Below are 13,760 nucleotides of genomic sequence, written 5' to 3'. Positions count from 1 at the left end.
GCAGGCTGACTCCCAGCCACTGCGCCGCCAGGGAAGCCCAAGAGAGAATCTTTGAGCACCTACCTTGCACGAGACACTGTGCCAAGTACTTTTAGATATTATGTCATTCGATCCTCAGAGAAGTTTTTTGAGTTAGATTCTGTACCAGAGGTGTTTTGCACAAACCCAGAGTGCTTACATTCCATGTAAATAGCACCCTGAGTGCACAGCATAGAATACACTGTGAATGGCAGCCTGGAGTCAGGAAATGCCACGGCCCTGGGTATCATATTCCCGTTTTATTAAAAAAAGTATCTGAGAAGTCCAACAACTAAGCCAAGAACATACACTGTTAAAACTTGAACCTAGGTCTATTTAACTCCAAAGCTTGGACCTGTACCTGTAAAGCCACCCATCTGAGAGAGACATAGTGACAGTTGACATGACTCCCTTACAAAGGTAGTTTTCAAGTGGGGTTCATTTTAGAGCTACGTCAGGGCCATCAGGCGGGGAAGGATGGGTGGAGATGGTCAGTGTCTGGCAATCAGGCCCCATCGAAACAGCACTACAATAAATTTATGGTAGTGCTGTTTTATGTAATTTTATGTAATAACTTCCAAATAAAATTAAAAAAAAATAAACCTCAAAAGCCTCTGAAGTACCAACAAAAATATTAGGCTGGGTGGCAGAAAAGCTGGATTCTAGTCTGAGTTCTATCATTAACTCATGGTAAAACCCTTACACCTCACTTAACTTCTCCAGGTCTCATTTCTTCACCAATAAAAGAAAGGAGGTTGTACTGAGCCATCCCAAAGATCCCTTCCAGATAAAAAACTATCTGAACAAGAGCCTTTGGCCATAAATAAGAAACCCATTAGAGAAATGAGCTCAAAATTCTAGAACAGTGTAAAGGGTTCTATGAAGAAACCAAAATTCATGGGGGAAAAAGAAAGTCTCCTCAAAAATTATAAGGTATATTTTCACTGTTTTTTTTTTTTCTTGTTCAGCATCCAGTTCTTCTCAACTCTACCCTTAATTCTTAAAGAACTACCCCACCCCTCTACTTGTAATTTTGTACATGTAATTTTGGTGGACTGATTCCATCCAGCTGGCTCCTAGGTTTTGGCATGTGATCTAGGTCAAGGCAATTCCTGAGCCACAGTGATTGATTTAGGATAGGAAGGTAACAGCATGGTCCAATTACAACTAATCCCAAGACTTGCTGGAGCAACAGAAAAAGTGATTCATTCTCATTCTCTCTCTCCCTCTCCCTCTTTACTCGTCCCCCTCCCTCTTCCTCTCTCCCCTTCTCCCCCTCTGCCTCTGCCTCCCTTTTATGTGGGAGTTGAAGCTAGGAGAATAAAAGTCTAAAGTTTTCAAGAATCACCAAGTAGAGAGGGCCTGTAAAGTAAACATGGAGGAAATAGAAAAAGAGAAGTTACATCCTGTTAAAATAGTTTGCCCATGAATTGTCATACATAAAATACATTAAGTGAATTTAGATGTCTACCACTTACAACCAAAAGATTCTTAACAGTTATTCTATTGAATAAGTAGTTATTCAATTAAAGAAAAAATAGTACTCAAGGTATAATCCAGATTGTACATATCTAGTCCAGCTTCTTATTTTCTATAATTAACGCATAGCCCAGTACATTCTGAATCTACCAGTTTGATCTGATTAAATCACTCTAAAGTAAATACTAGGTAAATAACTGGCTAACATGAGTTGTTTATATGTATGTAAATTCTTTGATTTATGCCTTTTCTTCCTAAAATATCAATAAAAGCTGAAATTTCATTTAGGTTCAAATTTTAGTCAAATGGGAAGAAAAAGAAAGGTTTCTAACTACCAATTAACCACTCAAAACTATCAAAAATAGTCACAGTGAAATAACATATAGCATACATCATTTATTATATATATATATATAATACATCATTGTTCTTAGATGCAAATGAAATTTGCCAAATTCAGTTCCACAAAGTTAGGCTCTTTGCTTCAACTCTCTCAATACCCATACTGTGAATGTGATAGGGAGATAAAGAAAGGAAGGAGGCTATGAACAGTAATTATTAGGCTCTGGTTTGGTTCAAATAAAGTACAAGTCAGCATTTTTAAATGACCTCAGTGTTTAAAATGATGAATGTACTAGTTTTTACCCATTCCTAGCCCTCCCACCATTGTGAAGAGAAACAGCAATAATAACTAAATAATTAAAATTCTGATAAAGCTGATTTTCTCTAAGCATGAACATTTAGCTAAGTAAAATAACTTATTTTTTCAAGTTATATGAATATTTTAAACAAACAGATGATGAAATACAACCTAAACATTACCTGTAAAATCAGAAGGAAAAGGAAATACACATTTGCCACTCTTTGAAACTGTTCAAATAAATTAATGGGCAAGAAGGTGAGAATGTTGTACTTGCATGTGTGGATACGATTATCCTGAAAAAGAAACAGCATCACATTAGTTTGGGGCAAAGCATTGCTCATTATCAAACAGCTCTAAACGTACAAGACTGAGCATGAGTTATGCCAGAGCAAGAAAGATAAGTCAACTATCTAGGAAATTTCAAACTCTGTGTGGGCCAAGGGTTTCATTTTTCCCAAGATGACATGCTCCTGATACTAGATGCAATTACTGTTCAATTCCATAAAATCATCCATGACTAAAATATTTATCAAGTGCAAAAGTCTGCCCCTGACTTTTTTTATTCTTATGTTTCATTCGTCTGGCAGCTATTTCTTGAGAACCTACTGTATGCAGACACTGAGCTCATGCTGGGTCTCGTGAGGTAAGAAGGAACTTTAAGGATCACCTGGTTCACCTTCCCAAAGCATGACCCTGTAGATAACTCTGACAAGGGTCCCCTAGGTCTGTCTTTGAAAGTCTTCTGATAGGAAACTGATCACCTTGCCAGGCAGCCTATTTCCATTTCAGAATGGGAATTGCTAGAAAGGTCTTTATTATGAGAGACTCAAATCTGCCTCGCTGTAAATTTTGCCATATGCCAAATTCCGTCCCTGGGGCCACCTAAATCAAGTCTAAGCTCTTTCCATGTTGACAACCTTCAAATACTTGAAGATGACTCAGAAGACTCCCCTAAATCTTCTCCACTATGATCTAGACATTCCCAAAACCCTCAGCCATTCTCCATGACTTTTCATGGACATCTTTTCCAGGTCAGCCTCTTCTGCATCCATCCCAATCTCTCTGCATCTCTCTTAAAACATGGTGTCCAGAACTAAACCTAAACACATACTGCAGATCTGCTTCAACTGATCCGTGTACAAAAGAAATTCTGATGTTCCACATTCTGGATTATTGTACTAATATGCCTTAAACTTCATTAGCATTTTGTCATTTAATCTCACTGTTTATTCATATTGAGGGTTTTTTTAATTTTAGAATTTTATTTATTTATTTTTATACAGCAGGTTCTTATTAGTTATCCATTTTATACATATTAGTGTGTATATGTCAATCTCAATCTCCCAATTCATCACACCACCACACCCCCTGCCACTTTCCCCCATTGGTGTCCATACGTTTGTTCTCTATATCTGTGTCTCTATTTCTGCCCTTCAAACTGGTTCATCTGTACCATTTTTCTAGGCTCCACATATATATTCATATTGAGTTTTGATGAACTAAAATCTCTAGGTCATTTCTTCATCAATCACTAACAAATCAGGGCTCCCCTTCCTAAACATTCACAGTTGATTTTGTTTTAAATACTGATGATCTTTCATATATTCCTATTATACAAGCCAAATGAAAGCAATTAATCTTGAGTGTTGTATCCTAAAGTAGTAAACATTCCTCCCAGCTTCATGTCATCAAAAGATTTCAAACACATGCCTTTTATATAGTCTTCCAAAGCTATATAAAACTAATACATTAAAAAGTTCAGAGCTAAAAACCAAAAAACAATTTTTAAATTAAGGAAATAAAACTATGGCAAGCTACTAGAGACTTCTCCACAGATTAATGTTAATATCTTTTTCAGGTGTTTATATCTACCTAACTATATTCCCATGAGGCTTCTCTACCTTATTCACAAAGATAGCAGGAGAAATTTGGGGTGACAGATCTTACTGACATTCAGAATCAACATACCCAGAGAATTTCCATCCACTAATATTTCAAAATGGAGGTTAGTCTGTGTGACCTATTTTTTTTTAATTTATTTTTTACTGAAGTATATTCTATTTACAATTTTGTGTTAGTTTCTGGTGTACAGCAAAGTGATTCAGATAGATATATATATATATATTCTTTATATATATGTCCTTTTTCATATTCTTTTTCATTATAGTTTATTACAGGATATTAAATATAGCTCCCTGTGCTATTGAGTAGGACCTTTCTGTTTATCCATTCTACACATAATAGTTTGCACCTGCTAACCCCAAACTCCCAATCCATTCATCCGCCACCCCCTGTTCCCCTTGGCAACCACAAGTCTGTGCTCTATGTCTGTGAGTCTGCTCCTGTTTCGTAGATAGGGTCATTTGTGTCATATTTTAGATTCCACATATAAGTAATATCATATGGTATTTGTCTTTCTCTTTCTTACTTACTTCACTTAGGATGATAATCTCTAGGCCCACCCATGTTGCTGCAAATGGTGTTATTTCATTCCTCTTTATGGCTGAGTAGTATTCCATTATATATATATATATATATATATATATATATATATATATATTACCATATCTTCTTTATCCATTCATCTGTCAATGGAGATTTAGGTTGCTTTCATATCTTGGCTATTGTAAATAGTGCTCAATGAACATTGGGGTGCATGTATCTTTTCGAATTAGAGTTTTGTCTGGACATATGCCCAGGAGTGGGATTGCTGGATCACATGGCAACTCTATTTTTAGTTTTTTGAGGAACATCCATACTGTTTTCCATAGTGGCTGCACCAACTTACGTTTCCACAAACAGTGCAGGAGGGTTCCCTTTTCTCCACAACCTCTCCAGCATTTGTTATTTGTAGACTTTTTAACGATGGCCATTCTGACCAGTGTGAGGTGGTACCTCATTGCAGATCTGATTTACATCTCTCTAATAATTAGCTATGTTGAGCATCTTTTCATGTGCCTTTTGGCCATCTGTATGCTGTCTTTGGAGAAATGCCTATTTAGGTCTTCTGCCCAGTTTTTGACTGGGTTGTTTTTTGTGGCTGAGCTGTTTGTATATTTTGGAAATTAAGCTCTCTTCAGTCGCATCATTTGCAAATATTTTCTCCCAGTCCGTAGATTGTCATTTCTTTTTGTTTCTGGTTTCCTTTGCTGTGCAAAAGCTTATAAGTTTGATTAGGTCCCATTTGTTTATTTTTGCTTTTATTTCTATTGCCCTAGGAGACTGACCTAGGAAAACACTTGTATGATTTATGTCAGAGAATGTTTTTGCCTATGTTCTCCTCTAGGAGTTTTATGATGTCACATCTTATATTTAAGTCTTTAAGCCATCTTGAGTTAATTTTTGTGTGTGGTGTGAGGGTGTGTTATAACTTCATTGATTTACATGTAGCTGTCCACCTTTCCCAACACCACATGCTGAACAGACTCTTTTCTCCATTGTATATTCACACCTCCTTTGTCAAAGATTGATTGACTATAGGTGTGTGGGTTTATTTATGGGCTCTCTATTTTATTTCATTGATCCATATGTCTGTTTTCGTGCAAATACCATGTGGTTTTGATGACTGTAGTTTTGTACTATTGTCTGAAGTCTGGGAGGGTTATTCCTCCTGCTTTGTTCTTTTGCCTCAGAATTGCTTTGGCAATTCTGGGTCTTTTATGACCCAGAATTGGGTTCCATATAAATTTTAGGATTATTTGTTCTGTGAAAAATCTCATGGGTAATTTGATAGGGATCACATTAAATCTGTAGATTGCTTTGGGTAGTATGGCCATTTTAACAACATTAATTCTTCCAATCCAAGAGCCTGGGATATCTTTCCATTTCTTGAATCATCTTCAATTTCCTTTATCAATGTTTTATAGTTCTCAGCATATGTCTTTCAGCTCCCTGGTGAGGTTTATTCCTAAGTATTTTTTTTATGTGATTTTAAAAAGGATTTTTTTTTGAATTCCCTTTCTGATATTTCATTGTTAGTGTAAGGAAATGTAACCAATTTCTGTATGTTAATCTTGTATCCTGCTACCTTGCTGAATTTGTTTATCAGTTCTAGTAGTTTTTTGTGTGGAGTCTTTAGGGTTTTCTATATATAGTATCGTGTCATCTGTTTATAATGACAGTTTTACCTCTTCTCTACCAGTTTGAATACTTTTAATTTCTTTTTCTTGTCTGATTGCTGTAGCTAGGACTTCCAATACTATGTTAAGTGAGAGTGGACATCCTTGTCTTGTTCCAGATTTTAGCAGGAAGGCTTTTAGCTTTTCACCATTGAATATTAATTTGGCTGTGAGTTTGTCATAAATAATTTTTATTATGTTGAGATATGTTCCCTCTATACACACTTTGGTAAGAGTTTTTATTGTGAATGGATGTCAAGTTTTATCAAATGCTTTTTCTGCATCTATTGAGATGATCATATGGTTTTTGTCTTTCCTTTTGTGAATGTGGTGTATCACATTGATTGATTTGCATATGTTGAACCATCCTTGTTACCCTGGGATGAATCCAACTTGATGATGGTGTATGATCTTTTTTATGTGTAGTTGGATTCAGTTTGCTAATATTTTGTTGAGAATTTTTACATCTTTATTCATCAAAGATATTAGTCTGTAATTTTCTTTTTTGGTAGTGTCTTTGTCTAGTTTTGGTATCAGGGTGATGGTGGCTTCATAGAATGACTTTGGGAGTGCTCCCACCTCTTTAATCTTTTGGAAGAGTTTGATAATGATCAATATAATTTCTTCATTGCATGCTTGGTAGAATTCCCCAGTGAAGCCATCTGGTGCTGGACTTTTGCTTGCCATGAGTTTTTTTTTTTTTAATTACAGATTCCATTTCACTTCTAGTGATGGGTCTGTTCAAATTATCTGTTTCTTCTTGATTCAATTCTGGTGGGCTGTATATTTCTAGAAAGTTGTCCATTTCTTCTAGGGTGTCCAGTTTGTTGGCATATAATTGTTCATAGTATTCTCTTAAAGTTTTTTATTTTTTCCTGCAGTATCGGTTTTTATTTCTCCTCTTTCCTTTCTTCTTTTGTTTATTTGGGTCTTCTCTCTTTTCTTCTTGGTGAACTTGGCCAGAAGTTTGTCAATTTTTTACCCCTTTAAAGAACAGCACTTTGTTTTATCAATTTTCTTCTACTGTTTTTTTAATCTCTATTTTATTTATTTCCTCTCTGATCTTTATTTTCTCCTTCTTTCTGCTGACTTTAGGTTTTGTTTGTTCTTTTCCTAATTTTTTAGGTGGTAAGTTAGATCATTTATCTCAGACTTTCCTTATTTCTGGAGGAAGGCCTGTATCACTATGAACTTCCCTCTTAGAACTGCTTTTGCTGCACCCCACAGATTTTGTATGGTTGTGCTTTCATTGTCATTTGTCTCAAGGTATTTTTTAAATTCCTCTTTGATTTCATCATTGACTCATTTTTTTTTTAGTAGCATGTTGTTGAATCTCCATGTAATCATTTTTTTCTCATTTCTCTTTCTGTGGTTGATTTCTAGTTTCATGCCATTGTGGTCAGGAAACATACTTGAGATAATTTCTCTCCTCCTAAATTTGTTAAGGCTTGTTTTGTGTCCTAGTATGTGGTCAATCCTAGAGAATGTTCCATGTGCACTTGAAAAGAATGTATATTCCATTATTTTTGGAAGTAATATCATGAAAATATCGATTAAGTCTAACTGTTCTATTGTATTATTTAGGATCTCTGTTGCCTTATTGACTTTTTGTCTAGAAGATCTGTCCATTGATGTGAGTGGGGTGTTAAAGCCTCCTACTATTATTGCATTCTCATCAATTTCTCCCTTTACACATGTTAGTATTTGTTTTATGTATTTGAGTGCTCCTATATTATGTGCATATATGTTAACACATGTAAATCCTCTTCTTATATTGATCCTTCTATCATTATATAGTGTCCTTCTTTATCTTTCTTTATGGCCTTTGTTTTAAAGTCTATTTTGTCTGATATAAGTATTGCTACCCCTGCTTTCTTGTCATTTCCATTTGCATGAAATACCTTTTTCTGTCCCCTCACTTTCAATCTATGTGTGTTATTTGCCCTAAAATAGGTCTCTTGTAGGCAGCATATTATAGACTTTTGGTTTTTTTTATCCAATCTGCCACTCTATATCTTTTGATTGGAGCATTTAGTCCATTGATATTTAAGGTAATTGTTGATAGATATGTATTTATTGCCATTTTAAACCTCGTTTTCCAGTTGGTTTTGTATTTATTCTTGTTCCTTTCTTTTTCTTTTTGTTCTTCCTTTTGTGGTTTGATGGTTTTCTTTTGTATTATGCTTGTGTTCTCTTCTTTTTGGTTTTTGTGAACCTATTGTATGCTTTTGATTTGTGGTTACCTTATTTTTCAAGTATGTTAACCCATTCCAATATCTACTTGCTTTAGACTGGTAGTCATATGAGCTCAAACACATTCTAAAAAAAAAAACCTACATTTTCTTACTCTCCTCCCCACATTTTATTATTTTGATGCTGTTTTTTACATCTTCATGTATATCCTTTTGCTCTTCATTGTGGTTATCATCACTTTCACAAAATTAAAAAAAAATTTTTTTAATCTGTGCACTGGCTTAAGTGATTTACTTTCTGATTGTGATTTTCTCTTTCCTATAGATTCTTGCTTCTTTTCTACCTAGAGAAAACCTTTTAATATTTCTTTTAGGATAGGTTTAGTATTGCTATATTCTTTTTATTTTTTGCTTGTCTGAGAAATTCTTTCTCTCTCCTTCTATTCTAAATGATAATCTTGCTGGGTAGAGTATCCTAGGTTGCAGATTTTTCCCTTTCGGGACTTTAAATATATCTTGCTACTCCCTTCTGGCCAGCAACATTTCTGTAGAGAAATCAGCTGCTGGCCTTTTGGGGGTTCCCTTGTAACTAACTCTTTTTCTCTTGCTACCTTTAGAATCTTCCCGTTAATTTTTGCCATTTTAATTATAGTATGTCTTGGTGTGGGTCTGTTTGGTTCATCTTGTTTGGGACCCTCTGTGCTTCCGGTAACTAGATATCTGTTTCCTTCTTTAGGTTTGGGAAGTTTTAAGCCATAATTTCTTCAAATACATTTTTGATCCCCTCTTCTCTTCTTCTCTTCTTACCTATTATGTGTAGATTGGCATGCTTTATATTATCCCATAGGCCGTGTATATTGCTTTCTTTTTTTTTCATTTTTCTTTCTGCCTGCTGTTCTGATTGGGTGATTTCCATTATTCCATCTTCCAAATCACTCATTCATTCTTCTTCATTATTCAGTTTGCTACTTATTGCCTTTAGCTCAGCTTTCATCTTAGCAAATGAGTTTTCTAATTTTTCTTGGTTCCTCTTTACAGTTTCTAGTTCCTTTTTACAATAATCTGCATTTCTATCAACAGCCTTTCTTAATTCCTTCAGTATTTTTATTACTTCCTTTTTTAACTTGGAGTCTATTAGACTGGAGAGGTTTGTTTCATTGTTTGTTCTTTCAGGAGAATTCTCTTGATCTTTTAATTAGGAATGGTTCCTCTCCTTCGTCATTTTACTTATATTTCTCTTACTCTGTGAGTTTAGGAGAAACAGTTATCTACTGTGGTCTTGGAGAGATGTTTTTATGTGAGAGCATCCCTGTGTAGCCTTGAATGAGTCTAATATTTTTGGTGTGTGGGCTGCTTTTAGTATGGATGCCATCTGCATCTTTCCTCAGTGTGTGCTGGCCATTTTCTCTTTGGTAGAGGGTGTGACTGGTGTGGTGATGAGAGCCTACAATGGATATTGAGGGCCTCCTCTTTGTTCTGTGACTGTCACAGTCCTGTCAAGGGCAGGGCCTACTTCCCAGTTATTGGAATAGAAGCCCCCAGATCCATTTCTGAGCTGTGGTGTGAGGTAGGCAGGACTAGAGCACTCTGCTGGGGGACGAGCCACTGAGTATTCCTCCCCTGGAACTGTCCACCAGTGAGTACACTCTGTGGTGTCACCTGATACCTGTGGCATGGGCTCACAAAGTACACAGTCCTGCCTCAACTGTGGGAATGCAGGCAGTTGGCCTTGGTGTTCCTCCAGTGTTGTATTCACAAAGCCACCAGCACAGATCCGTAGGTGCAGATCCACTACAGTCAAGTACCAGGACCTCAGTAGTCATGCACCTGGACCTGCCATGGGAGCTATGGAAGCAGCCCAGACACAGCCCCACCTCCATGTACATACACCTGCCCACAAAGCCCACTGCTGCTAATGCCGGACCTGCCCCAGACACGGGAGCACCCGTAGTCCACTAGGATATCCTGCACGCACTGAGTTTACAAAGGCCCCAGTGGTTGTGGTGTAAATCTGTGGATCACACAGCCATGGAGAGAGGGCTCAGATTTCAGCCCTGCTTCCTACATCATGCAGCCCCTGGGGATCAGTTCTGATTTCAGCCCCACCTCCACCTGTGGGCAATCCACTGGCTCTTGCACTCTCCCAGAGCTCATAGAGGTGGAGCCACACCTGCCATGAGCACACCAAGAGTGAGACTGCTATGGTGGGGGCCCTGCTCCTCCCTTCATGCCCCCATTAACAATGGCACTTCACTTCTATGGTGGGCCTGGGCTCCTTCCATGTATACTCCCTGATTGCGGCCTGTATCACACTCCAGCCACCTCAGGCTGTCTCTGTGCAGCCAACCCCAATCCTTTCCCTGGGTCTGTCCTTTGAAGGCTGAGTTTAAGCACTCAGACCCCGCATGCACCAGCAGACATGCGTCTAGGGCTAGGGACAGAAGGGAGGTGGCACAGACCATCTATACTGGTCTTTCTCTGTTCTGCCTGCTGCAAACCCACTGCTGCACTCTCCTCTGGGCCTCTGAAGCTCCCCTTCTGTCCCAGCTGATCTCCCCACCAGTGAAGCAACTTTCCAGGGTAAGGGAACCTCTCCTCTTTCACAGCTCGTTCCCAGAGAAACAGGTCCTATCCTGATCCTTTTTTTTTTTTTCTTTCATCCTACCAACTTATATGGTAATCTTTCTTGCAATTCTGGCTGTCTGAGATCTTCTGCCCACATTCAGTAGGTATTCTGTGAGAATGGTTCCACATGTAGATATATTTTTGATACACTTGTGGGAGGAGGTGAGCTCCACCTCCTTCTATTCTGCCATTTTGATCGGAGCCTCCTGCCATGTGACTTGTTTTAAATTAATCTACACTGACTCCTAGCAATCACTACTACCTATTTAAAGAAAATACTGTCATCTGTTAAATCGCCATTTTTAACATCTACCAGGAATCAATGCATCCAGCTCTGTGAAACAAGCTGTGGGAGAGTAGGAGAGGTGTCAAGAGAAAGATTTGCAGCTTAGTTGGTCTGATGCATAGGATCGTGCTGAAAACTGTCTGTGAGCTGATGATGACTATTTTGCAGTGAGTTCTCTACCCAACTGGGTAGGAAGGCTGTGAGAGCTGTTGGTCACAACACATTTTTCTAAAAAAGGGACTTGGAAAAATAATGGGGAAGAGGAAAGCTAAGGAGAAAAAGCAGTTAACCAAAAGGATCACATATTCCTAATTCTATTTTATATTTTCCTTCTAAGTTGAAACTAAAATAGAGGTTAAGCCTGTATCTTGCTAAAAGACAGACAGAACATCTGCTGGGACCACGACATTCAAAACTGTAGCAGGAATTATAAAGAAACTCTCCTACAAAATTGAATTCCACGTAGGTGAAGAGTAAATTGTATGGGATAAAGTGATAATGCCAAATGGGGACTGTGACATTTCTGTTTAAACTGATGTATAGCAATGATGTGTTTGTTCTACGGGCTCTGTTGTGACTTAGTCACAGATGATGTGAACCCTCATAGCTGACTGGGAACAAGGAACGACGGCTCCCCCTCCTGGAGAATCTCTGTACCCTTTTACCTTTCTTTGTTTTTCATTCGAAAGGAATAAAACGTTTCCATTTCCACTGTCCTATCCAAGAATGTGAGCATGAGTAAGACCTTAATATTCAGTCATTTCATTGAGCCAGTCTGTTGGCTTACAGTCAAATTGTATCAAAACTCATTCTATAATACAGCACGGAAGATCTTCACCACTATCCTCTTAGCACTACTTTTCCATGAAGGACTACTAGAAATACCACAATTCAGAAGAAAGCAGGAGGAAGTGGAGGAGGAGGAAAGCAAGGAGAAAGGAGAACATCTAGGGAACCTGTAGAGCATCTTTAGCGCTGACATACATCAGGCTGGAAGTCATGGCTTTAGTCTGTTAGCCAGGTGGACCAGTTAACTGACCCCATGATGAGGTAGGTTTAACCACACGGTCACAAGGAATCTTGGACCAAGACAGGCCTCCCATGTGGTGGGAAAGAGCCTGACCCTAGAGGAGCAGCAGGGACCATCTTCTCCCTGTAAGAAGCCCACTTCCAAGAGGAAGAGGGCAGAGCTGAGCTGAAGAGACCCAGATATTCCCCCAAGATTGATGCATCAAGTGAATAATTCCACGTCTCATGGGGCAGAGTGAGAAAACGGGTGGGCAGAGAAATGTCACCCCAGTAGAGACCCCTCCATCCGGAAGCCAACATCAGAATGAGGAAAAAGCATTGCTCCTCTAAAATACATTAATACAAAGACCCTGAGATGAGCAGAAGGTGGCACACCTGCAGATCTAAAAGAGGGACTATGAGGCTGGACTACAGAGGTCAGCACAAACTGAAGTTAGAGAGAGAAGTTTCTTGCAATCTATACTAAGGATTTTTGTCTTTATTTTAATGTCTTAAGTAATCCTGATAAAATTCTAATTTTAAACGATTACCCTAGCTATGGGGGCAGTGGGGGAGGGGGAGAACAAAGATGGAGGCGACAAAGAACAGACGTGAGAAGACCAATGAGGAGGTCTTTCAGTTAGTACAGATGAGAGATGATGGGTGGCTTAGACCCGGGTGATGGCAGAAGGGGCAGCAATGAATAATAATAAACAACAACAACAACAATAGCTGATATTTATCAAGCTCTTACTGTGTGTACTGTTCTAAAAGCTTTACATTTCATAGCTCATTTTATCCTCATAACATTCTTATGAAATAGGTATCATTATCCCCATTCTACAGAAGGGAAATCCAAGGTACAGTGATATTAGTAGTTAATGCAAGATTGCACAGCTTATAAGTAGTGGAACCAAGATTTGAATCAAGGTACTCTGCTTCCAGAACCCATTCTCTTCACCACTGTGCTTCTCCAGTTCACTGCAAAGCAGATGTCTCTTCTGCTTTCAGAGCAATCAGCCCTTGCTTTCTCCTCTACTCTGTATTTCTGGCCTGCTGTCACTTTCTCACCAAAGAAATACTGTCATGTCTACCCCCTCCTCTTGAGTCAACCCCCTCAGTAGGAGGCCCAGTTACCTACTGCCTAATGTATGACCACAACGTCCTTGTACTCCCTTTCAATCCCCCTCAAAGCTCAATATACGCAAATAGTATAGCTAAGCACTCCCTTATTTCAGCTTTCCAACAGAAGCAGCAAAAGTCCTTTACATTTGCAACACTGACTACTTGGTGGAGGGGAAGAATAAAGTAAAAAATGATATATTGTTCAAGGGGGACATCAAATAAAATATTCATAAAATAAGAAGCATTATTTTTTATAATCAGATTTT

At 38.2% G+C, this 13,760-nt stretch overlaps 1 protein-coding gene across 10 annotated transcripts in view; it reads right to left on the bottom strand.

Moving 5' to 3' along the window:
* The window catches only part of ATP8B4 (ATPase phospholipid transporting 8B4 (putative)), a 305,179-nt gene that overhangs the window by 175,106 nt on the left and 116,313 nt on the right, over positions 1 to 13,760 (bottom strand). For all 10 annotated transcript variants that reach the window (XM_032624347.1, XM_032624361.1, XM_032624352.1 and 7 more), the window contains one exon: positions 2,320 to 2,433. In XM_032624347.1, coding sequence (XP_032480238.1) covers positions 2,320 to 2,433 — 114 coding nt within the window. The remainder of the gene's footprint in view (positions 1 to 2,319; positions 2,434 to 13,760) is intronic.

This window comes from Phocoena sinus, chromosome 2 (assembly GCF_008692025.1).
Source record: "Phocoena sinus isolate mPhoSin1 chromosome 2, mPhoSin1.pri, whole genome shotgun sequence".
NCBI classification, from domain to species: Eukaryota; Metazoa; Chordata; class Mammalia; order Artiodactyla; family Phocoenidae; genus Phocoena; species Phocoena sinus.
The sequence above is the reverse complement of the archived record's forward strand: the minus strand, read 5'-3'. Positions and strand labels throughout refer to the sequence as shown.